The following is a 26165-nucleotide window of genomic DNA, read 5'->3' on the forward strand; positions in this document are numbered from 1 at the left end:
TCTCTCTTTCTCCTTCAAAAATAAATAAAAACATTTTAAAAAATTTAAAAAAAACTAAAAGAAAAAGTGTCTGAGTTTGGCTCAGGTCAGGCGGCTCACGGTTCGTGAGTTCAAACCCCACATCAGGCTCTCTGCTGTCAGCACAGAGTACGCTTTGGATCCTCTGTCTCCCTCTCTCTCTGCCCCTCCCCTGCTCACTCACTCTGTCTCTGTCTTTCTCTCCCTCAAAAATAAATAACCATTAAAAAATTTTTAAAAAAAGGAAAGAAAAGAAGGGTACTGGCCCTTTCACCTCTGAAATTATGTGAATTATTTACATAGGACTGTATACTTAAAAGTGGCCTCAGACCTTAGGGATCATAGACTCCAAGCCCTCATTTTAAAGATGAAGAGAAACTGAGGTTCCTATTGGGAGCATGGCCCTCTCCAAGGTCACAGATGGAAGTGATGGAAATGTCAGTTCTTTTTCAGGTGATTTCCTGATGATTCTGAAATCTCGATGTTTATATTATCCATTCTATTTGGTTACTCGGTGGCATTTCTTGTTTTCAGCTGTGACAAAACTTTGAGAAAGCTGTTTAGTTGAAAAGCTGCCTAACATGAATTTGGGGAATGATCAGTTCCCTGATATTGAGCAGAAATGAATTAACAAATTAAGAGTTCTGCCTAGATGTTCAAGCTTTCTTTTCTTTTTTCTTTTTTTCTTTTTTTGCCATGGCATACAAGATATTCACAAAATGGCCAAGAACTACAACAAAGGACCTACTTGAAAATCTTCTTTGAAGTAAAACCCCACTCCTAGTGAACTTCTGAATGTTTTCCTGAGAATATCATAATTCAATACTAATGGGAAAGAAAGTACTGTATTTCAGGCAAGGGAATCAAGTCCGGGATTAAGATTATGTGATTTGCTGACATTTTTATTGCTGGGGTTAGTAATTATTGTTTTGAACTTCCTTTTACAGGATAGCTAGCGCCAGGAGAAATATAGTGGAAAATGCAAAACAACGAAATTATAAAACCTGCCAAATACTTTTCGGAATTGGAAAAGAGCATCCTGCTTGCTTTGGTAGAAAAGTACAAATATGTGCTGGAATGTAAGAAAAGCGACGCGCGAACTATTGCCCTCAAGCAGCGTACCTGGCAGGCGCTTGCCCATGAATACAACTCTCAGCCAAGTGTGTCACTGCGGGATTTCAAACAACTAAAGAAGTGCTGGGAGAACATCAAGGCTCGGACCAAAAAGATTATGGCCCATGAGAGGAGAGAGAAGGTGAAACGGAGTGTCAGCCCTCTTCTGAGCACGCACGTCCTAGGGAAGGAGAAGATTGCCAGCATGCTGCCAGAGCAGCTCTACTTCCTGCAGAGCCCCCCGGAAGAGGAGCCCGAATACCACCCCGACAGCGCAGCCCAAGGTACTGGTTCTTGAGGCCGGCGTGCGTGTCCTCCCTGGGTACCTGCTGGACTTGGTGATTTTAAAATCTTTAATTTTGAGGCAGTTTAGTAAAGAGAAACTTTCACGTCAAACTTGATTTTCCCAAGTCAAAACCTCCAGATTATATGGAACATTCTAGTCGTGTAGCACATAAAAAACAAAAGGACTTGTTAATATCCTTGTTCTCGCTCTCTCTGAGATCTCTCATCTTTATTCTGAAGAATAAGGAAAAATAAGAGGCTCTAGTCATATAGTTATGAATGAAGGACCCCTGTTGCTTATCTCAGCCTATGTCATGTATATTAAAGGGAATTTCTTTGAGAATCTGTATTTATTCACTCAATCTTATTTTTTGTGAAAATGATTTTTTTAGGACCTATTAGGTGCAGAGCACTGCATTAAGTCACTCAGAGGCCACATTAAAATAAGTGAACTATTTCAGACTTAAGAATTAAGTAGAAAACAGTATAGCAAATACCTGTTTAACATTCATCTGGGTTAAAAACCAGCCTTCCTACCCATTATAGTATTGTGATGCACAGTTTTGGTTTGTGGTACTCCAGCTAACTTGAGAAATTCTGGGAAAAATTCATTTTAGCTTTTTTTCATCTTAGATTTAATATACTTTCATTGAAAAAGAAAAATAGGTTATACGTAATTCTTAGGGAAGGAAAAGACTGTCATGGAATCGAGGATATTATGATAGTGTGTCATAGCTTGGAAAGGCTATTGAAATGACTCAGCAAGGGGAGGGTGGGAATGCATATAGATAAATTGCCAATAATTCTTGCCTCCTTAAGATTGAAACGGCCAATTTATATAAAGATTCATTGCAGTTTGCAGAAGGCACATCTTGAAGCAGAGGAATATTGCTGGTGAGGTCAGAGGGCTGCTCCAAGGACCCAGCAAGCACTTCTCTAGGAAAGCTGTGATCCTTGGCTTGCAGGATGAGAAATTCACTTATTAGCGTCCCCAGAGTAGATTGAGCTCTGAGGCAGTGGTTAATTAAAAGTCACAAGAAACTATCTGAAACCAAGAACGTTATCCACGTAGAGTGAAAAAGATAATAACCAAGTGAATTGAATACATGTTTTTGATTGGCACGTTTTTTCGCCCTGTAGGCAAATCATCCTGGCAAGCTGCATTGTGATCAAAAGTTTGCTGATCATTTACCAAGATTAAGTCCAGGGAACCAGTTAGATGACCATAGTGTCATGAACCTCATGTACTGTTTTCCAGTGTAGAAACCTTATGTGAGTTTTGATTCTTGAGTTCCCAAGCTGGGTATCTCCCAGCAGACAGCATTTATATGGACACGGCCAATTCTCTCTTTCCTCCCTTCCATGTTACTTCTGTGGTGGATGGGGCCTACTGCTAACTGACAGTGTCCATGCTTTGGAGATATCCCTAGCGTTAGCCAGTTACTCTCCATCTTGTTGGCCTCAGAGCCATTCATTCTCTGCAGGCGGTGAGGGGAGTGGGTGCTGAGGGAGGGAGGCAGGTGAATCAGCAGGGCTGCTTGTCAAATAGCTTCATTCCCTGGGAGATGTTGCCGAGGAAGATGCTGATGTAGACCACTTTCAGTTAACTTTGCAGATCTTTGATCTGGATTACTGGGTATTGATTTCATAGGGTTATTCTAAGGGGACAGTCTTATTTCCCCATTTTCAAATTCTAGAGTAGGATCTAGAAAGTTCACTTCAAAAAACCCTTTCTCTTTCTTTTCAGAGGAACTGATGTAATTCATTTACTCTTAAAACACAACTTCTAAATTTCCAGCAAGAAGGGAATGAATGTGGATTCTCAGTGTCTGTAGTGACATTTCTAGAGACTCACTTGTAAAAGGGATTTATTTTAGAATTCAGTGTTTGTACTTATATGACACAGGAGACTTCTCTTTTTGCTAGTGATTATTAAAGTATAGCCTGTGCTGACTATTCTTGTTTCTGGGCCACACCGTGGAGAACCAGGGTGCTTTGTCAATTGGGGAGTGTGTCCAAAGTAATCTGTTAACACTAGTAGTTAAGGTGCTAGAACTCTCTTTATACATTAAAACAGCCTTGAGGTTACCTTACTCATTTTTTATTTCAAATTACTTTCGAGAAAGAAGAAGAAAGCTATAATTGTCAGTCATCCCTTCAGGGTCTTGGGGGAATAAGTTGAAAACTTGCTGTAGGGTATGGCTTTCATTTTGTTGTATTTCATTTGACATGTGGACTCTGTGTGTGTGTGTGTGTGTGTGTGTGTGTGTGTGTGTGTGTGTGTTAGTTTAGTTAGTGTCTCTAACCCTGGGCTGTCCAATATAGTAGTCACAAGCCACAGGAGGCTCTTTAGCACTTGAAACATAGGTAGACTGAATTGAGATATGCTCTAACTATTCACACTGAAATAGAAATGCTGTTTTTAAATTTTATTTATTTAACTTAATTTTTTTATTTTTAGAGAGGGAGAGAGAGCACAAGTGGGGGAGAGGGGCAGAGGGAGACAGAGACAGAGACAGAGACAGAGAGAGAGAATCCCAAGCAGGCTTCATTCTCAGTGTGGAACCTGGCACAGGATTTGATCCCACGACCCTGGGATCCTGACCTAAGCCAAAATCAAGAGTCGGACACTCAACCAACTGAGCCACCCAAGGCACCCCTCGAGAAGACTTTATACCAAAAAGAGAATGTAAAATATCTTACTAATAACTTATATTTTGATTACATGTCAAATTATAATGCTTTAAATATATTGATAAAAATGTTATTAAAATAGTTTAATTTTATCTCCTTTTACTTTTTAAAATTTTAAATTACACATGTAGCTAGTATTATATTTCCATTGGACAGTGCTGTTCTAACACCTTACACATTGCCTATTACAGAGTTAGGTGATTAGAGATTTGTGGAAATTCATTGAACAGGATGGAACCTGGCAGGATTCCACTAGAGGCCTCCCTCCAACTATCTCTTGTGCGAGGTGCTTTCAGCTGTGTCATCTTGATCGCCATTCCCTGGATGTTCTTAGCTTTGTCCACAACTTTCTTGAAATCTGCATCTGTATTTGAACACAGTAGTCTTAAGATTTGACACTAAGGAATGTATTTTCTTATACAAAACAAACAAACAGTATTTTCCCCTTCAATACATTCAAACAATCTGTACCCTATAGATTTATAATATGGCTCATTTGGCTGTGACACCTATCTCCCGTTATCTTGCGGGAACAGGTTTGCAGAACAAAGTAAGGGAGCCAACAAAATGTGCTATAGGGGTGGTCAGGGGGGTAGGATGACTAAACATCAAATACATTTAAGAAAACTAAGCTCTCAAGTACTCAACTATCTTAAGAGAACTTCCACTTAATTTCATATTCTATTATTTACTGTAAAGCTATATAAGCAAATAATGCAAACATGGGTACACAAAGCTATAATTAAATAATGCAAATGTTGATTAATAAATTCCATTATTATTGGGGTGCCTGGGTGGCTCAGTCAGTTAAGCGTCAGACTTTGGCTCAGGTCATGACCTCACGGTTCGTGAGTTACGGCCCTGTGTTGGGCTCTGTGCAGAGCCTGCTTTGGATTCTAGGTCTCCTTGTCTCTGTCCCTCCCCCACCCCTGTTCACACTCTTTCTCTCTCAAAAAGAAACACTAAAAATAAGCAAATAAATTCCACTACTATCACTTTTTAATCCAATCCCCTTCTTTTGGGGATGGGAACTCCAGTACAGAGACTGAGTTACGTATCCAGTCATGGCACATTAACAATCATTGGTCTGTGAAAAGTCCCTATTTTGTGTTCCTTATGTGTTGATTCCCTTGTCATTTGTCACCATTCACCTCATTTATGACAGCAGCAAGCCCTACGTGGGGCTCGAACTCACAAACCATGAGATCATGACCTGAGCCGAAGCCAGATGCTCAATCGACTGAGCCACCCAGGGGCTCCTGTGTGCATGTATTTTAAATTTACATAGATTGAAAATTGTGCTTTAGATAACATTCCTTTTCTTTTTCTTTTTCTTTTTCTTTTTTTTTTTTTTTTTTGCTTTTTTCATTTAGAATGTTTTTAAGATCTGGTCCCATAAATTTGTTTCTTTTAGTTGATGCATGACATTCTGTAGTATGCACTCACTGCATCTTATTAATCCGTTTTTCTAGTCAGGTCTATTCCCTTTGTTCTACAGGGGAGAAGAGCTGGGGTTTGGCCTGTGCACAGTTTCCTTTCCATCCATTTATTGCCATAATAGGTATTTTCCTGCTGATATTAAACTTACTCAAATTGCCCAAGTGGAAGAATACCTCCTTGCAGTGTCCTCTGCCCCCAGGAAAGCCCTTAGGCCATCCTATCCATTTTGCACAAGACTGAGTTGTTTTCTATGTTGGGTGGCTTTGTTTTACCTGGGAGACAGATTACATGGTGTGTGTTTTTAGCAGGTTGCCATTCCCAGCATAGTCTTTTTCCTAATAATTAGGAGAAGATTCTCCCCATCTGAACACTAGCTTCCATTCATTGGAGCTAATATTTGTTTTTTTTATTTTTTAAATTTTTTTTTCAACGTTTTTATTTATTTTTGGGACAGAGAGAGACAGAGCATGAACGGGGGAGGGGCAGAGAGAGAGGGAGACACAGAATCGGAAACAGGCTCCAGACTCTGAGCCATCAGCCCAGAGCCTGACGCGGGGCTCGAACTCACGGACCGCGAGATCGTGACCTGGCTGAAGTCGGACGCTTAACCGACTGCGCCACCCAGGCGCCCCTGGAGCTAATATTTGTGTGAAAGTTAAGTAACTACTGCATCAGGCTCCTCTAGTTTTAAGCTCCAGCTTCTGCCAGAAGAGGCCTGCATTTTTAAGAGCTTCTGCCTCTTAAGAGGCCTGGATTTTTTTAAACATTTATATATTAGCACACATTTAAACTACAAAAGAACAGTTTGAAAGTAGAGTCATTTATTTCTCTGCTCCCAGACATGACCGTACTTGACTTCATGTTCCCAGCTCTATAGAGACAAATTTGGAGATCAAAATTTGGAATATGCACCCATATTCTTAATAATAAAGGGGTTTGTAGTGGATACAACTTGGAGGCAGCATTTTAAGATGCATAAGTGGTCAGCTGAGCAAGGAAGGAGGGAGAGACTGGGCGTTGTAGTGGTTGAGCTTGGATTTTGGAGTCGTGCAGACCTGGATTAGAGTGCTGGCTCTTTTAGCTAGCCAAATGACTTTGGATATTGTATTTGGTTTTCTCTAATAATACCTCCCTCAGAAGGTTGTTTAAGGATTAAATGAGGTGATGCTGCAAAGCACTAGCCTAGTGCCTGGTTAGCTACTCAGAAAATGGTAGCTGCCTTCACCATCATCATCATCATCAGGCCCCTAAAACTTGGAATCGTTTAGACAAAAATGAACATTTAGAAATGGGAAGAGATGAGCAGCATTGTAAGGGCATGAACTTTAAAGACTTAGAGGAACATACAGAACTATCTTCTGGAATGGAATCAAAGAAAACAGAGGCCAAAAGTGCCAAAAAATGTCTATGTGTCCGGTCTTCAAAGAAGATACTTTCAGATCTAAGGCTAGATGGGAAGCAGATGAGGTAACCTCTTTGCCGTTGTTCACACCCGAGGGATCTTATTCCCAGGGTGAAGCCTTTCCCATTTCCTTGTCCTGTGCCTTGGCTCCACTCAGAACACTGTCCTGTCTACACAGTTGTGCTGTGTTGGGAGGGATGTGACCCACCGCAACCAGTTCATTCCCACACATTTCTGACGTGGCCAGCATCGTCCAGGCCCTGGAATGCATTCTCCACGAGGATGAATAAGAGACACTTTCTGTCTTCAGAGTATTCAGAGACCGGATGGGGAAGTAGTTAAGCCACCAGTTTTAACAAGTGCTCTGCCAGAGGTACGCTCAGGAGGCAGCAGGAGCATGAAGGAAGGACATCTAATTAAGGCATAGTCCTTGGAGTTGGGAAAGATTCCTAGGGAGATATTTTCATTATCTCTGGATGACACAGAAGTACTTTTAACCTTCTCTTTCAAAAGTGAGACTTCTACCTTCTTTCTCTTTAATCTTAATTAGGGACCAGTTATGGTTGTTACCTAACCCCTTGGAGTGAAATAATCTAAACAGTAGCCATTTTCCTTTTATTAACAGAGTATTACGAGTTAGGTTTCCCCCAGTAGCCATTAACATTCCCGGCATCCCATCTTCTGGAATAATGGAGTGGACATAATAATGTAATCAACTCTGTTAATAAATTGATATTATTTTTCTCCAAGGAGACAATTCTCATTATTGGGAACATAAAGCTTCCCAAGAAAGCCTTGGAGTCACAGCTGGAAGACTCCATGGGTTAGTGGAGTTAGTGTCTTCCATATTGAAACTCCTTAATTGATAAAATGTCATTGCCCTATAAAAATACTAGTATGAATGTGGCACCAGCAAAACTGGCATCCTTTTGTATCCATAAGCTCTTCTCCCCTGTGTTCAAAGCTTCAGTCAATAAATATTTACTAGGCATCCTCTATGTACCAAGCAAAATAATTGGTGCCCAAGGATAAAAGAAATGAATAAGGCATGGTCCCAAAGTAATACTAGAACATGGTAAGTGCTATTACAGAGGAGTACTCATAGAGAAAGGAGCGATCTGGGGTTTCGCAGATGCTGAACAAAGTGGGGGTTGTGGGGAGGTTGAAAAGGAGAGTCTGGAATAAGAGTGCATGCTTGAGTGAGTGTGGGGCCCCGGGTGGGGAGGGAAGAGGGATGAATAGTTAGCCCAACTTCAGGCTGAAGGAACAGAGACAGAATTATAAAAAAGAGCATGGCCTTTAAAGAATGTGAAGTTTTTGGTACGATTGAAGGGCACCCAGGGTATTTTGGAGTAAGGCGAGAAAAAGGAAGGTCAGAAACCAGATTATGAGGGTTACTAGGCTGCAGTGAAAACTGAGCCAAAAATGGGAACCCCAGAGGAATATTAAGAGGTGAGTTGCAGGTGCAGCAAGAGTCTGAGTCCTGGAAGGAAGCTTGAGAAGGAGCAGTCGGAGAGGAGGTGTCGAAAACTGAGGAGAGAGCCATGGTGTGGAAGCTAACAGAGGAAAGAGATTTCAGGAAGGATTGTCAAGGGCTAGGGAAAGTGTTCACGGCCGGATGAGAAACTGAGACAGAGAGGTCAAACTGAAGGAGAACTTAATCTGAAAACCCACCATTGCGCTCGTACCATGGTGCTCTGCTTATTCGGAGTTGTGCACACTTCGGTTTAGAATTTAGGTCAACAGTTCTTGATAAGCACAGTCTCGGACCACTGTTCCTATAGTTCACAGTTCTAGAAACCACATGACGAAACCCTTTATCATTGCTTCTGGAGGGAACACTGGTTTTGACTTGTGGGTTTTGAAAAGTCAGGTGTGGCAAGAGTACCCATAGACAAAGCAGGCCAAAGCAGACACTGTTTCCGCTACATCCTGTGATGGGGGACCTGTCATTTGGAATAGGATTGATACACTCTCTGCCTGTAAAATCTTTGAACGTATGTTTTCTGCTACTGTTTTTCAGAATCATTTGCTGTTTCAAATAGAGAACTGTGCGATGATGAGAAAGAGTTCATACATTTTCCCGTGTGTGAGGGGACCTCTCAACCTGAACCCTCGTGTTCAGCTGTCAGAATAACAGCCAATAAACACTACAGGAGCAAAACCTCTCAGGAAGGTGCTTTAAAAAAGATGCATGAGGAAGAACACCATCAACAAATGTCCATCTTACAGCTGCAGCTGATACAGATGAATGAGGTGCATGTGGCCAAAATCCAGCAGATAGAGCGGGAGTGTGAGATGGCAGAGGAGGAACACAGGATAAAAATGGAAGTTCTCAATAAAAAGAAGATGTATTGGGAAAGGAAGCTACAAACTTTCACCAAGGAGTGGCCTGTCTCCTCATTTAACCGGCCCTTTCCCAATTCACCCTAAGACTGTGGGGGCGGCTCCCTTGTAACCAATCTGTGTCGGCAAAGAAAGCCTGGAACATGAACTTGCGGTCAGTAACTTGTAACAGAGCTACAACTAGGAAAATTAGAGCAGTAGTAGTCATGTATTTAAGAATACATTCAGGTAAACTGCTGCACCCCATGTACCCCTTCAGTGGCAAAGAAGCTGATCCAGTCTCCTGAAAACTATCACTATGAGTGCTATGATTCTGAATGTAATGTCTCTTAATTAGAATTCATACAAGAACCACGTGTGAGTGTTGTTGTTGTATTTTTTTAATCAGATGCAAGTGTGACTATAAAGGAGTGTGGCTGATTTTTTTTTTTTTTTTTTTAATAGCGGAACTTTTCTATCCAAGTGAACGCGTTCCCATTGAAAGTGGCTGAAAGTCCCTGGAGGCCACATGTTTCTCCAGGGGTGATGCTATTGCTCAGAACTCGCTGGAGGTCTTTAGGGAAACCTCCATGAGAGCCTTTTTCCTTCCCCCCACCCCCAGTGTCATTCTTTGAGTGGCTTTTCTGATTTTAAACACCCAACATTTGGAAGGATATTTTCTCATGTGGCTCATGAACTGCCTTTGAAGGCCTTTCCCCAAAGAGGGGTTCCAAATAATGGCTCCAAAAGCAGTAGCTTTGTTGGAACTAAGGATGTAACTGCTTTGAGGGACAAATGTTCATTTAGATTTCTATAACCTATCATGTTTGTTTTATTAAGAGATAAGACTTGCAATTTTATAGTCACACTGTGTATGTTTTTTAAAGGTGCTGCCAACCCCACTGTGCTCATTTTTTCTTTCCCTCTGTAGTTTCCTCCCAACTTTGTGCTACTGAGTTAATGGGTGCCCTGTTTTTAATCATCGGCCACCTAGGGAAAGGCCCTTCCCTCACCATGCTCATGGTGCTAGCTATTAGTAATGCTGTGGAGTTTGCATCACACGGTTAGCATTGGCTTTTTAAGAACCCGTTACCAGCATATTTGGAACTATGGATTGGCAAATGGATATTTTGATTTAGTTGTGAGATAGCTTCTCCTGTAGCCTAGTGTTAAAACCAGTTCTGGGATGTTGGGCACAGCAGTAGCTGGAACAAGAAAAGTGACATGTGTCAAGGCAGGTCAGCAATTTCTGAGCATGAAATTTCAAGGCCACGTGCTGGGGAAAGAAAAGTATGTGTGGCAGAGGCTATGTAGGGGGGTGTAGGGTGAGAAGCCACGGCCTGAATTCTGATCTTGGCTCTGCCTCAAAGTGCTGTGTGACCTGGGGTAACTCCTTTTAATCAGTGCCTGTAATAAAGTAAGGCATTGGTTTAGATAATGTTTAGAATCTTCTGCAACTCCTTGACTGTGGTGTGGTCTGCATAGTCTTGAATGGGTACTGCTAACATCCAAATTGTCCAGAAGGTATGGGTCATTAGGGAACAATTGATTACTGCTTTGGCTAAGCTTCCCGCCTTCCTAAGTTTTGAATTTGGGTCCTGGGGACTATAAGTTGAGTAAGATAAACATAGACTTGTTATTTAATTTACGCACTACATAAAACTTAAATGGATATCAATTTATACTCTGATCATATTTTAAATATCTTAGAAGCACTGGTTATTTGAAGGAAAGCTATAAAGACTAGATTTGAAAGAAAGGATCCTTTTGTAAGGATTTGTATTCTTAATTTCATGTTTACAAAATGGACCCTTTAGAGAAGACACATCTAGGTAAAGTCCCAAGGTTAAATGGTTTATGGAAGACAGAACTTGACTCTCCATGCCCTCCTACCCACTCAGGATTAGGGCAGGGAATGGCAGGCCCTCAGCACAGATGTCAACAGAGTGAAGTTTCCCTTTGTTTCACCTACTGATCCATCTGGAAATCTTGTTAATATGCAGCTTCTGGAGTGGGGCCTGAGATTTTGCATTTCTTACAAGCTCCCCAGTTTTGCCAGTTCTGCTTGTCTGGTCACCACACTTCCGAGTAGCAAGGTTTTTTTAGAGGACTTTGTGAAGTTTTTACTTATCATCCTCCCAGACTCTCCCAAATTGGGTTAGGTACACTTTGTGTATAGCAGTGTGCTGGACATTATCCTCTCTCAGAATTTATCACTTAAGCACACAAACAGCAATGCAGAACAACACAAAACATGCTCACACACATAATGAAATTATAAAAACAGAATGAATCCCTAACCAAATAAAGGATAATTAAACCGAAGCCTAAAGTACTGTGCTCTACTGTTAACGGTATTTATGAGTTTATAATGGTAGTTTTCAACCTTGGCTATGCATAAAAATAGTATTTTATAAATAATTAGTCCCACCTGGTCCCAATCCCAGAGGATTCTGGTTCAGTTGACTTGGGTTGGGGCCTTGTCCTCTACATTTTTCAGAAGGTTTATTGGAGGTTATGATACATCACTGGGATTGAGAACCAGTGGTGTAGAGTTCACAGTTATGTCTCATTTGATCCTTAATCCTGTGAGGTCATGCAGAAGTCAGGAAATGATGCTCAGAGAAGAATCATCTGGTACCAGACCAGTGGCTGGTAGATGGCAAAGCAGAACTTCAGTCCTAGGTCTCTCGACTCCAAAACAGATAGTCCCACCTGCCTGCGCCTATGCCATCCCTCAAAGTTATATCATGGATTTGTTTTATCCTGAGAGTCAGATCACACCTGCAGTGTACTTTGGTGTCTTCATTCATGGGCAGGTATATGTTCATTTCACCATTGAGCAGTTCCTTACTGAGGTGGATATGCAATAACCAATTCTTGGTAGGTGCTGTAGGGAATAGACAAATTTTAAGACAGTTCACCATCCCCCACCCTGCCAAATCGTGGACACACCCAGTCGGGGAGGTAAGACTTACACGCAGTTGTCATGTACTCCATTAGTGCATGTCTTCAAGTGCATTTGTAGCTCAGAGGAAATGCCACCTCCCCCGGGAAGGAAGACCTCTTGGGAGAGGTGGTATCTGAGCTAAGTCTTTAGAGTTGGCATTTGGACAGGTGGAGGTTCAGAAAGAAGAGAACCTTTGCTAGATGCAACAGATGCAATCTGTTGAAGATTCAAGATGATGAGACACATAATTGGGAGGCAGTGAGAACATGGTGAATTTCCAAATTGGGTAGCAGCATGAACGCTGTGCTCCAGGAGGAAGATGAGAAGGTGCAACTGAGTTTAGGGAAGACTGGAGTGCAGGAGATGAGGTAGGTAGGAGGGTCTTGCCCTGGTCAGGATGAGATGATAGGATCTAGAGGAGGCTGTCGTCAGACAGGGAGACCAACGTGAAGGGCACTGCAGAGGTGGAATCAGTCAGGCTTGGCAGTTGATTGCTCTTGTTGGAGAGGAGGGGTGAGGTGTTAAAGCTATGTGCCAGAAAGAACCATGCTGCCGATTGAAATGAAGAAAGGATGCATTTCTGGCTCTGACCCAACCTAGGAGGTGCCGAGAGATGAACTAACATTGTTGCCTCCATGCAGCCTCGAACATGGAATGGGAGGGAGCACCTCTACCCATCTCTGCCGTGGCTGGCCTCTCTTTGCTCAGACTTCTTCTTCCACCTGTCCCTCCGATGACACTTTAGCCTGGGGTCTTCGTCAGCCCCCTCATTTGGTGCTGCCTCGGCCACCAGTACCTCCAATGCAGGTGGTGGTGCATGTCACCATCACTTACAATGGCTTTGCCCTAGAAAGATCAGAAAAGGTCCTTTCTTTAGTGTCCCACGTTGTATAAAGGGGCATTGGCTGAGAGGGGCTGTTCATGCCCATGTATGCCTATTACAGTCCCTTTATAAAAGTCAAACATGGAATTCTACCCTACTCATCAAAGTTTTAGGGAACGTTTTAGGAATTTTGCAGAGAGAATCTTGAAAGGCATTGACTTTGTTGTTGTTGTTTTGTAGTTGTTGTTGGAAGAAAGAGACTAGAAGAAGAGGCAGCATGGTGGGAGAGTGCATTTGAGTTGTCAACAGCCTCTGCAGTGTCAGGTCAATTACATCAGTACTTGGTTTGGACCAGAGGAGAGGAATGGCTCTGCCTCCTGGGAATGTCAGAAGGACCTGATAATTATATTTGGCAAAGCCACGAGGAATGGCTCTGTAATGTCATTGTGAAGAATTACCCTTTTAATAGCATTTCTGGATGTCTGAGCTTTTCACATGGAGTGACACTTCTTTTCTGCTCTGGCTTTCTTCGTTGGGCTGCCTCCCGTGGCTCCTCCTGTTCTTCCTCGCCCTTGCTTTGATACCAGTTCGTGTTTTCTGTCTTCCACCTTCCCAGCCCTGTTCCTCCAGCCCCTCCTCCTGTACCCACCATAGCTCCTACTCTCCCCTGTTTTAGAGGTGGAGTCATGTGAGAATGTGTGTGAGGGAAATACTGGCCAAAGGGCAGCACATTCAACATCTGGTGTCAACAAGGAGAAGCGTAGCCTTAGACTAGCCAAACTGAGGACAACCTGCTTCCATGCTGCATCTGCTACTTTTGTATTGGTGGGACTCAGAAGTCATGGGGCAAGATCACCAGTGATCCGTGACTGCAACAAATTATTTTCCTAATCGTGCCATATATTATGCCCTTCAACACAGTTTACTAATCTTTGCCTCCGTTTCTCCATCTGTGAAAGTGGTGTAATACTTATCTACCTCCCTTAAATGTTGTGAAGATTAGTCTATGTTAGTAAAGCACTTTTGAAATAAAGAGTGATGTAAAGCATTTTAACATTATTGTTGTCATTGTGGAATGGATGCCCTCCTGTAGAGAAACTCCTTTATAGGGGAAGTACCCAGGTGCACTATGGTTCAGGAACACCCAGTGTAGAAAACTTACATAAAGTTACAAGAGTGAGATTATTTTCTTTGTGAAAAATTTCAACATGACATTTCCTAAAACAGCCCTTTGGTGCATTTAGAATGAGGTTCAATTTATAGAAGGGTGATTTAAGTAAATTTTTTAAAGAACATACCTATTGAACCTCCATAACCCACTGTAACTGTCAGGATTGCAAGCTGACTGTTACCCCAACAGTGCAGTTTATCATCATTAGGTGGAAAACTTAATATTCCTACATTTATCCAGATACCCAGATTCTGTGTGAGGGTTCCCTCACTGTTGCCACTCATTGGAATGGACAGAATGGTGATCCGCTACTTCTGAATGAGAGGATCAGAAGCTCTAGTTCTGCTTGCAAGATGCCTTGACAGCACTGCCACTGTGTGTGTGTGTGTGTGTGTGTGTGTGTGTGTGTGTGCGCGCGCGCGCGCATGTGTGTGTAAGATTAACCTGTACCTTTATTAAAGGGCTCAGGGCGGGAGGTTCTCCATCCATAAATATGGGCTTCCTTCTCCTGGTGACTGCCAAGAGATTTAATTGGGTTCTGTTCTGAGTTTTCTTTTTGTGGGTTTATTGAGGTGGGGGGGAGATTCCAAACCCTGTTACTTAAGAGATAGGTTACTTTTGATAAAAAGAATGCTTGTTAATAGAGAAAGTACTGTAAGTAGCAGAAGTCAGTAGAAGTAGAAGGTGTCAGGTTTTGTCCCATTCTTCTGGTTCAGCTTCCAGAGTAACCAAGAAGGAAGCTCAGTGGTTGTTGCTCTGCTGGTGAAATACATACGGATCTAGATTCTTATCCTTGAGTATTTTGTTTGTTTGTTTAAGTTTCTTTATTTTGAGAAAGAGAAAGAAAGCACAAGCACTCATGTGTGGAAAAGGGGCAGAGAGGGAGAGAGAGAACACCAAGCAGGCTCTGTGCTATAAGCACAGAGCCCAATGTGGGGGTTGATCCCATGAACCCTGAAATCATGACCTGAGCTGAAACCAAGAGCCAGATGCTTAACTGACTGAACCACCCAGGTGCCTCAAAATTCTTACCCTTGAGTCTTTTTTTTTTAATTAAAAATTTTTAAAATTTATTTATTTTGAGCGAGAGACAGAGAGAGAGAGAGAGAGAGAGAGAGAGAGAGAGAGAGAGAGAGGAAGGGAGGGGCAGAGAGAGGGAGAGAGAGAGAGAGAATCCAAGCAGGCTCCACATGTCAGCACAGAGCCTGACATGGGGTTCGAACTCACGAATCATGAGAGCATGTCCTGAACTGAAATCAAGAGTCACCAAGCCACTCAGGCACCTCTTAATTTTTTTTAACATTTATTTATTTTTGAGAGAGACAGCATGAGCAGGGGATGGGCAGAGAGAAAGGGAGACACAGAATCTGAAGCAGGCTCCAGGCTCTGAGCTGTCAGTACAGAGCCTCAGGCTCGAACCCATGAACCACAAGATCATGACCTGAGCTGAAGTCGGACATTCAACCGACTGAGCCACCCAGGCGCCCCTCTTATACTTGAATCTCGAAGCGTGTCTTTGGATGGGCTAGTATTAGATCTTCTGTAGGATTGGAGGGTGGTTACTTCACACTTAACCACTGAGAAGTCTAGGGAGTAGCAGGGCAGAAGCTATTCAGGGGAAGCTCTTCTCAGTGTGATAGCAGAAGTACAAGAGGACAAGCCCAACTGTAGAAGCATTTTTATTTCAAATTTTGGTGTTAAATCTGCTAATATTTCCTTGGCCAGAGCAAGTCATATGGCTGGGCGCAAAGTCACGCGGAGGGAAGTAGAGTCCTCCTAAGAAGGTGAAGTGAAGAGGTGAATATTTTGAACAATAATTTAATCTACCACAGAATCACAAGTCGAAGGGAACCAGTGGAATACCAGACTTGAGACCATATAATAACAGAGAATCTAGGAGGAAATGCTTCCCTGTTTTTCATCTTCTACTGAGGCACTCCTTCCTTCCTTCTTTCACTCCTCTTTCTCCTGGAGGAGAGCTTTTAAAGTAGTGATGATAATAGATAATAGGGATGTTGGATTAAATGAGTAATATGTATTTAGTTCTATGCATTTAGAACAGAGCCTGGCACATAATAAACACTAAGTTTTAGCCATTATTTTTTTCTCTCAAGTTTATATGGCTTCTAAATGGGGCCAGACAGATTTAAACCCAAGTGGCCTGGCTCTGGAGCTTATGCTTTTTTTTTTTTTTAATTTTTTTTTCAACGTTTATTTATTTTTGGGACAGAGAGAGACAGAGCATGAACGGGGGAGGGGCAGAGAGAGAGGGAGACAGAATCGGAAACAGGCTCCAGGCTCTGAGCCATCAGCCCAGAGCCCGACGCGGGGCTCGAACTCCCGGACCGCGAGATCGTGACCTGGCTGAAGTTGGACGCTTAACCGACTGCACCACCCAGGCGCCCCTGGAGCTTATGCTTTTAAGAATCATAATACACATGGGGCACCTGGCTGGCTTAGTCAGTAAAGCATGCGACTCTTGATCTCAGGGTTGTGAGTTTGAGTCCCACATTGAGTGCAGAGATTACTTAAAAACAAAAAACAAAGACAAGCAAACAGACAAAAAAAGGATCATAATACACCGCCTTGCTATTCAGAGCTCTAGTTCAAATCTTAGTTTTGCAAAGAACATGACCTTCTGAATATTAGACCATCATCTGTATAATATCTATTTCCCAAGATTGCTATAATGAGACTACAAATATGGAAGAGCCATATAAACTATAAAAAAGAGTCCCTAAAACTCTCTTCTGATATTCTGTGTTACAAGAGAATCCAGGACTTTCTTCTAACATCACAAAACTTCATCTTAATCTCTCCTTCCAGCCTCCCCACTCTGACACTTCCTGAGTACATTCATCAGTCTCTCCATTTCAGAGCCTGGCTCTGTGAAATTACTTCCATTGATCCCTCTACCAGGAGTGCTGTCGGCCTCTCCATAACCCCTTCCCATCACCTATGCTGCTGAAGTGTCACCCATTCTTCAAAGTCAAGTGACACCAGGACACACTCCTGGAACCTGGGCTCTGGTCCCAGGTTTGCTAGTAACTCATCATGTGAGTGAGGGCAAATTACTAGGTCTTTCTTGATATTAATTTCCTTATTTGTAAAATAAGGCTGTTGGAGGAGAGAATCTCTAAATTCCCTTCCCCTGTTCTAATTAGTCTAATTCTCAAGGTAAACTAATCTTTTCAATTTACTGCATGTAACCCAAGTTTTCAATTTAGCATCTCTTTAAAAGATTATGTGCACATAAATGGAATTCAAATACTGCATCCAAGTGGATCAGCCCCAAGGTTGAAAGCTCCACTTGTAAAAGTTATTGATGTTAGGATAATGATTGTACTTGAATTGTTTCTAAAGCAATCTAAGTACAGTCAATGCAAGAACTTCTATATAATGGGTACAAAAGGGTTGCTGCTTCCCAAAATGTAATTTTCCCAACAAAATGCAATTGGGTACTCTTTCCTTTAGCTATTTCAAACTGGCCAATGCTATAGATTATAGAATAGTTTTATTTTACAAATTGCCCTGTTCTAAGACAATAATATGTACATTTTTATATATGCTTTGAAATTCTTATCAGTTGATTTCAGTAGATGACATCTGTTATAAAATCAGCGCTGTCTGAAATCTACTTAGAATGAAAGGAAGGGAGTTAGCATTTATTGAACATCTTCTGTGGGTTCTAGGCATGTATGTGTATCATTTAATTCTTTTTTTAAATCTCATTTAATGCTTAAAATACTCTGCAGGAGTAGGTAATATCACCTATATTTTAAAGATAATGAAATGGAAGATTAGAGAGGTTAAGTGACTTGTTCAGTATCACATATCTGAACTGTATGCTTAAAAAATTGTTAACATGGTAAATTTTATGTCACTATAAGAAAAAAAAATCACATACCTGGTAAATAACTAGATTTAGATACCAACTCAGTTTGCTTTGATTGTCTGTTTACAGCATGTGAGAAGATAAGCAACTTTGGTTATGTTTATCGAATATCTTCCACCACTGAGGAGCCAGAAACAAAGAGAAGCCGAAAGAAGAGCTAAATGAGGTTAAGGGTGTCAGCAACAGCAAAGCTAGTAGCTCAATTCTGTCTGACAACAAGCGGAGAATCAGGACCAAGACGAAGAAGAGAGGTCACCAATCAGTTTTGCCATGTAGATTAGTGTTTCTCAAACATTAGTGTGCATGGGAGTCACCTGAGCATCTTGTTGAAATTGCAGATTCTGGTCCAGTAAATCTGGGGTGGAGCCAGATTTTGCATTCCTAACAAGCTCCCGAGGTGCTGGTGATGTTGCTGATCCACGAACCAAACATTGAGTCCAAGGATTTTAGATCACGGTAACCTCCACGGCAGTGAAGTGTGGTTTTCAGATCCCTCTCACCAGAGAAAGTGAGGGTGCTTTCACAAAGCAAATTCTGGGCCCAACCCAGACCTACTGAATCAGAATCCCTGAAGGCCGGACTGGAAATCCACACTTTTTTTTTTTTTTTTAATAAATTTTTTTAATGTTTATTTATTTTTGAGAGAGAGACAGAGCGCAAGCAGGGGAGGGGCAGAGAGAGGGAGACCCAGAATCCCAAATAGGCTCCAGGCTCTAAACTGTCAGCACAGAGCCTGACATGGGGCTCAAACTCACAAACTGTGAGATCATAACCCGAGCTGAAGTCGGCCGCTCAACTGAGCCACCCAGATGCCCCTATACTTTTTTTTTTTTTTTAAGTTTATTCACTTATTTGAGAAGGGGGGGCTCAGAGAGAGGGAGAGACAAAATCCCAAGCAGGCTCCACGCTGTTAGCCCAGAGCCCAGCTCAGGGCTCAAACCCATGAACCATAAGGTGAGATCATGGCCCGAGTCCAGATCAAGAGTCGGACACTTACCTGACTGAGCCACTCAGGTGCCCCTGTAGATCTACACTTTTAACAAGCTTTCCAGTTGCTTGTTAGGTATAATACAGTTCTGGAACCACTGCTAATAGGACATCAGCATGGCATGATAATAAAAATCACTTCACTTGCATACTCCTTTCCAGTTGATAAAGCCTTTTCACATTCTGTTTCTCCTGTACCTACAGCAAGATGATGAAGGCAATACCATTAGCCCCACTTTGCTGACAGAGAATCTAACATCTCCTGTGGTTAAGTGCTGGACTCAAAGGTCTTCTGACTCCTAGGAAAGTGTTCTTTTTATTATTTTGTGGCTCTCTCTCCCACTTTACCATATCTTCACTTATACTCCTACACAAATTAGAAGTTCTTTTATGTCTAAAAAGCTTTGCAGAGCAATTTTCTTGCTATGATGCTTTTAAAGATTTCAATCTAATTTAATTTAGCACATTAAGAAGCACAGTTTATGCTTATAAGCATAACGCTACCCAAGGTCATGGCAAAAAAAAAAAATGTTTGATGAAGAAATAGACTGCATTGAGTATTTTAAAATCTTTTTTTTTTTACCCTCCACCTAGATTTACCAATTGTTAATGGCTTTTCTCTCTCTCAAGCACTTGAAAGCTGCAGATATTATGACACTTTGCCCCTAAATTCTTCAGCATGCATGCACTAAGAACATGTTCCTACATTACCATGATCCCATTATCACACCTAAGAAAACTGATATTAACTCAATAATATCATCTATGTGTAATCTACATTCAAATTTTTCAAGTTGCCTTAAGAATGTCTTTTATTGCTATTGATTTTCTCAGATTCAATCAAGGCTTATTGCATTTGGTTGGTTTTGTCTTTTTAGTCTATTTTAATGTAGAACAAACCTCTCTTCTCTCCTTTTTTGTTTTTCATGGCATTACATTTAAAGTCCAGGCCTTGTCAATGTGCCCCATATGCTGGATTTATTTGATTTCTTCCTCATGATTAGATTTGATTCAGGTTAAACCTCTTTGGCAAGACTAGCATGTATATTATGTTATATTCTCATTACATAACGTGGGGAGTTACATTGGTGAGGCTAAATTTGATCACCTGGTGAAGGCACTATCTGCTAATTCTCTCCATTATAAAGTTGTGTTTTTCACTCATAGGTAATAAGTTATCTGTGGGGTGATACTTTAAGACTCTGAATATTCTGTCCCCAACAAACTTCCACCCAATGGTTTTAGCATCCATCAATGATCATCACTCTGATGTTATTTCATGGGGATTACAAAATCATTATTAAATTAGTCTTGACTATTTGCCAGCATTCATATGGAAAGAAGGTATGCCAGATCTGAGAAAAATCTGAATTTAGTTCAGAAAGCAAAGGGTCCCCTTTGCCCCTTCTAAAGAAGCTGTCTTCCTTAAGGGCGCCTGGGTGGCTCAGTCAGTTAAGTGTCTGACCTTGGCTTAGGTCATGATCTCATGGTTCATGAGTTCAAGCCCTACATCGGGCTCTGTGCTGACAGCTTGGAGCCTGGAGCCCGCTTCAGATTCAGTGTCTCTGCCTCTGTCTCTCTCTGCCTCTCCCCTGCTTGTGCTCTGTCCCTCAAAAATGAATAAATGTTAAAAAAAAGAAAAAGAAGCTATCTCCCTTAGAACTCCTCTTCTGGAGGTGAGTAGGAAGAGGGGTAGGTTTTTCCTCTCCCCCCACCCATGTTAATAAGTGCACACCTGAGATAAAAGGCTCCTAACTTCCTTTTCCTAAGCACTCCTGCTTCTGGGTACCTTTCTGGTCTGTGCCTCTGGTGCTGTGGATCTCTCCTGAGCTGTGCTGGGAAAATCACGTTTTCTTTCCCCTTAACATCAATGACCACTCTTCTCAAATCTGACCCCATGTTTCTCTGTAGTAGAGCAGTAATCTGGCTAAGAGAGAGGGCTAGGTACCTGATTTGAAGTGGCGTCTAGTACATACATTGCATGTTTTAGGTCAGTTTTTTAAAAAAAAGGAACTTTGCATAAAAGATAGGGAGAATGAGATTGTCCACATCAATGATGGTTGATGAAGACTGGGGTAGAAAGTCTAAGGAGGAGTTTATGGGATTACAGTGGGGCCAAAGCTGCCTTCACCTGCCTTTTGATCCAGCCACTTCCCCCACCCACCATGCCCACTCCACCCCTATTTCCCTTTCTTGTCAGAGAACATCAAAGCCAGGATCCAGGAATTTCTTCGATATCTCAATACCATATGTGTAATACCCACATGAGTCAGCCTCCATTCTATCTTCCCTCTTGTTACAAAGAAAGTGTCTTCTCTCAAGTCAATCCCTCCATCTGTGCTTTGAATTCCATCCCTTCCTGTCTTCTCAAGCATCTTGAAATTATCCTTATCCCACTACTGGTTATCCTTTATCCTGTTTGTATACTCAACTCCCCCCACCCCACTGGATCTTTATCATCATTATTTAAATACTGTACAGTCTCATCTCTTAAAAAGTCCCTCTTCTACCTACAGTCAACTTCTCTTCACAGCCAAGCTGTTTAAACGTTCTTCTCCATTTTCCACTTATTACTCATGTCTCAACATGCTCTAATCTGAATTCTGCCCCTACCACTTTATTGATGGCTTTTGCTAAAATCACCAATGACTTCAACTGGATATAGCCATTGGACACTATTCAGGACTCGTCTGCTTGATCTTTCAGTAACATTTGACTAGTTGACCACGTCCTGCTTCTTGAAATACCTTTTGGTCACTATGACATTGTTCTTTCCTCATTTTCCTCCTAATTTTCTGGCAATTCTTTCCTAGTCCCCTCCATTGGAGTTCCTCAGGGCTTCAGCCTAGGCCCTCTTCTCATTTTGTAGAATCTCCTACACTTTCAAGTCATCACATCCACTTCCATGACTTCAATTAATTGATCCTTTGATGACTCCCACACTCTATGCCCAGTGTAAATCTCTTAAGAACACCAGACTTATAAATCCAACTGCTACTGATGGCTTGATACAGATACCTCACTGGTCCCTCAGACTCAGTGTGCCTACAACTGAACTCATCATCCTCTCTCCAAACCTACTTCATCTCTGAAAATGGCTATTTTAGTGAATGCCACTGAAGGTAGGGCTAACCCTGGCTTGACTCTTTCTCTCCATCAGCCCCTATATATCTAGTCAGTCACCAGATTCTGTTGATTCCCCCCTCCCTTAATCTAATTCATTTACTTGTCCACATCTTTAGTCCAAGCTACCATCATCACTTACCACTGCAATAGCTCTCCCATGGTTTTCTTGGGTACACTGTGCCTTTCCAATCCACTCTGTACACTGCAGCCCAAGTGATTTTTTCAACAGCATCACTGAGATATAATTAACATACTTTACAGTTCATGCCTTTAACCAAGTAATCTTTTAAAAACACAAATCTAAGCAGGCTATTTCCTGTTTATAATCTTAGGATGGAGTTTGAATCCTTATCCTGGTTTAAAAGGCTCTGTGTGATCTGGCCTGTGCTTCCTGAAGTCTCCAACTTCATTCTTTTTTTTTTTTTTTTCAACTTCATTCTTTATGTCATTCACCTCCTCACTTTCTAAAACTTCGGCCACAGCTGTCTTCTCTGTTTCTAACCTTACCATATTCTTTCGTTTTTTTTATGTCAAACTTTCTTCATGGAATACTGTTCTCTTTCTATCTCCTTCTAACTCTTCATCAGTCTTCCAGCCTTAGCTTAAATGTCACTTCTCTGGAGAAGTTTTCCTTGATACTCTTAGCCCCTGGTATGTAAGGGGTCCCTGTCTGATGCTTTCACACATACTTTGCAAAATCCTTCACAATTGTAATGGATTGTTTAAAGTCTGACTCCCTATTGGACTCTAGGACAGGGACTGTGTCTATCTTGTTCACTTGTGCATCTTCAGTGCCTAACACTGGCACATAACAAACACTGTTAGATGGATGTCAGATGAATGGCACTACTGTCACCACTCTCCATACCCTACCCTGACCCCTGCTCCCACTGTTGTTGAAACCACCACTACCAGAGCTGCCCTGAGTCTTATTATGATTGTTCTGTGTTGAGAGAAACAGCTCCAGCATGCAGTCTTTGTTTCACCTTTATAGCTTCCTTAATTAGGAACCCAGACTAAGTGCTGAGTCTAACCGTATTGACCCTGATGTTGAGTCCTAAGGCCATCAGACTGTAGGAAATAATTTTCAACTTAAAACCAAAGGAGGAGAATTAAAAAATGGCTGACTCAATTTAAGCTCACATGTACATGTACCGATGATTTGCTATATATGGTGATGTGTGCATGGATACACACATGTAAATGTGCATGTACAAACACAGAGCCCAGCTGTTACACTTAGATTTGCATACATACACCCTCTCAGAGAGGCAACCTGATATATACTCATTCCCCACATATGTACACAGAGAATAAAATGGCATATGCTTGGCACTTTTGCATATGTACAGAGGCAAGCTGATATACTCATTACATATGTACACACACAGGCAAATGACATATGTTCCATACATATGTATACATACAGAGGCAAGCTGACATACTTAAATACACACAGTGGCAAAATGTAGTTATTTAACTCCACTGGGCTCACTTTAATTCCTCCACGTAGTTAGCTCCTTGCTTTGTCTCTTTTTCATGATTCTTAGCTCAGTGGATGCCATTCTCAAGTTCCCAGACTCTTGGCTGTAACCTCGTGTCCTTCCCTTTAACCTACCTGGCTATTTGTCACCACTTTCCTCCTCCTTGTTTGGCTGCCTCCGCCAGTCAGGAGGCTGCCCTCCTGCAGGTCTCTCCGGCAACCAGCCAGCTCATATGAACTGTTTTGACTGCTGACTTTATCTCTTTTGAGTTTTTTTTTTTAGACCATAGGCTTTTGAGTCAGATAGACCTTGATTTCAGCATCAGTCCTGCTGACCGCTCACTGTGTAACCTCAGGCAAATGACTTAACCTCTCCAAATCTCAGTTTTCTCATCTACAGAATGAGGATAATAATATCACCTTCCCCATTAGGTTTTTGGAAACATTATATTAGATAATACACATGAAGCTCTTAGCCTAGTATATAAATGCAGTTAACGGCTACTGCCACTAATAAGAACTATCACTTATTATGTGCTTACTTTGCCACGACTACTCCTAGCCAATTATTTATTGAGTACTTACAATGTACTAAGCATGAATCTAAGCATTTTGCCCATACAAACCCATTTTCTTCTTAAAACAACACTGTGAGGCAGATAGAAGTTTGATTTCCACGTTACAGATTATGCAACTGAGGCATAGAGAAGTTCAATAACTTGCCCAAGGTCATAGAGGTAGCAAGTGGCAGAGTTAAGATGCAAAACTAGATGGTTTGGTTCCAGAGCTTACACTCTTAATTACGATGCTATACCTCTTACTACCATTTATGTGTGATTGTCAGAGAAGCTATTTCTTTGGTACAATCCTTTATGAGTTAAACCCTGGGAGAAATTTTTGAATTGCAGCTGAAAATTTCCATTTGCTGAAAGATGAGGAGAAATCTTAATTCTGTATTCAGGGCAATACTGCACAACTGAACGACAAGAAGACCTGCAGGAGAAACCCAGAGATGCCGCCTCCGTCTCCCTACCCACTCATAGAGACTGTTTGGGTGAGAAGCCTTTCAAATTGACAGAATTATAGTGGTGAAGCCTGTTCTCCAGGCGGAGTGAGGCTACTTCTCTGGATTCCCATAGCACTTTTTTGTTCAGATATTTGTAACCCTTGCCTCCTTGGCTTCTGCCCATCTATGTAATTGAGGACCATTAAGGGGATGTGGGTAACAATCATAGTGCTTTCAACTGGAGTTGTAATTACAAGCAGTGTAATCACATTACTGTAATCCCTGCATGATCACAAGAAGCCCCAACTAAAGTCTCCTGACATGCTGGCAGGGGGCTCAGGACTGTTTGTGCACACTCCTTGGTGGCTGCAGTCTCAGTGGTGACAATCTTTGCTCCATTTTGTATTAGATGATGATGCTTCTCCACCAGCTCGCTCACCTTAGTGATGTGGCGGGGCTCTGGAACCAGAGTCAGGTGACTCCAACTTCCCAGTTTTGTAGTTTGAGTAGTCACTTACCCTCATAAACCTCAATTTCCTCATTTATAAAATGGAAATAATACCTACCAACAGGTGGGTGGGAAGATTAGTGACAACAAATACAAAGTGGCTGGCAGTACCTGGGATGTAGTAGGTCTTCCGTGAATTATAGTTGCTTTTGTTATGGCCTGATCCAACAATTATTCTCTCCCACTGGTATTATTGTTATGAGGTCTCCTCACTAGACTAGAAGTTTTATAAGAAGCAGGGACTTTGTTTTGTTCACTGCTATTTCTTGGCATCTAGAACAGTGCCTACATCATAGTAGATACTCAGTAAATATTTGTTGAATCAATGAATGAGGTTTAAAACAAGCTGACCTTGCTGTCTTTACTACACTGGCTGACATTCAGACCCTTTTTACTCCCAGGCATTTGCTCATGATGTTCCCTCTGCCTGGAACACTCCCTCTTCACTTGGTTAACTTTACTCACCCTTTTTGTAAACCTCTGAACTTCCCCTTCATAGTATTTATCAACATTGTTGCAATTTCACTTAAAAAATGTTTTTTTATTTATCATGAGAGACAGAAAGAGAGAGAGCAAGCAGGGCAGGGGCAGAGAGAGAGAGAGAGAGAGAATCCCAAGCCAGTTCCATCGGCTCTGTCAGCACAGAGCTTGATGCCAGGCTTGATCTCACCAAGAGCGAGATCACAACCTGAGCTGAAATTGAAAGTCGGATGCTTAACTGATTGAGTCACCCAGGTGCTCCGCAATTTCACTTTTATTTGCATAATTGTTTAATATTTGACTGTAAACTTCATTAAGACAGGGACCAGGTCTGTTGTGCTCACCATTGTATTTTCAGGAATGAGAAGTAGGTCTTTAGTACAGACTTAATGAATGAATGATTTCACTCTTTACTTAAAAAAAAAATTTTTTAATGTTTTATTTATTTTTGAGACAGAG

The 26165-nt window shown here is 41.6% G+C and overlaps 1 protein-coding gene across 4 annotated transcripts in view; it reads left to right on the top strand.

Annotated features, from left to right (window-relative positions):
- The window catches only part of MSANTD3 (Myb/SANT DNA binding domain containing 3), a 27923-nt gene extending 13819 nt beyond the window's left edge, over nt 1–14104 (top strand). For all 4 annotated transcript variants that reach the window (XM_040481832.1, XM_040481833.1, XM_040481830.1 and 1 more), the window contains 2 exons: nt 966–1415; nt 8976–14104. In XM_040481832.1, coding sequence (XP_040337766.1) covers nt 998–1415; nt 8976–9385 — 828 coding nt within the window. In that variant the 5' untranslated portion in view covers nt 966–997 and the 3' untranslated portion in view covers nt 9386–14104. The remainder of the gene's footprint in view (nt 1–965; nt 1416–8975) is intronic.
- Nucleotides 14105–26165: the final 12061 nt, after the last annotated feature.

The sequence above is a fragment of the Herpailurus yagouaroundi genome, unplaced genomic scaffold (assembly GCF_014898765.1).
Source record: "Herpailurus yagouaroundi ecotype Mexico unplaced genomic scaffold, PumYag 160, whole genome shotgun sequence".
Taxonomy (NCBI): domain Eukaryota; kingdom Metazoa; phylum Chordata; class Mammalia; order Carnivora; family Felidae; genus Herpailurus; species Herpailurus yagouaroundi.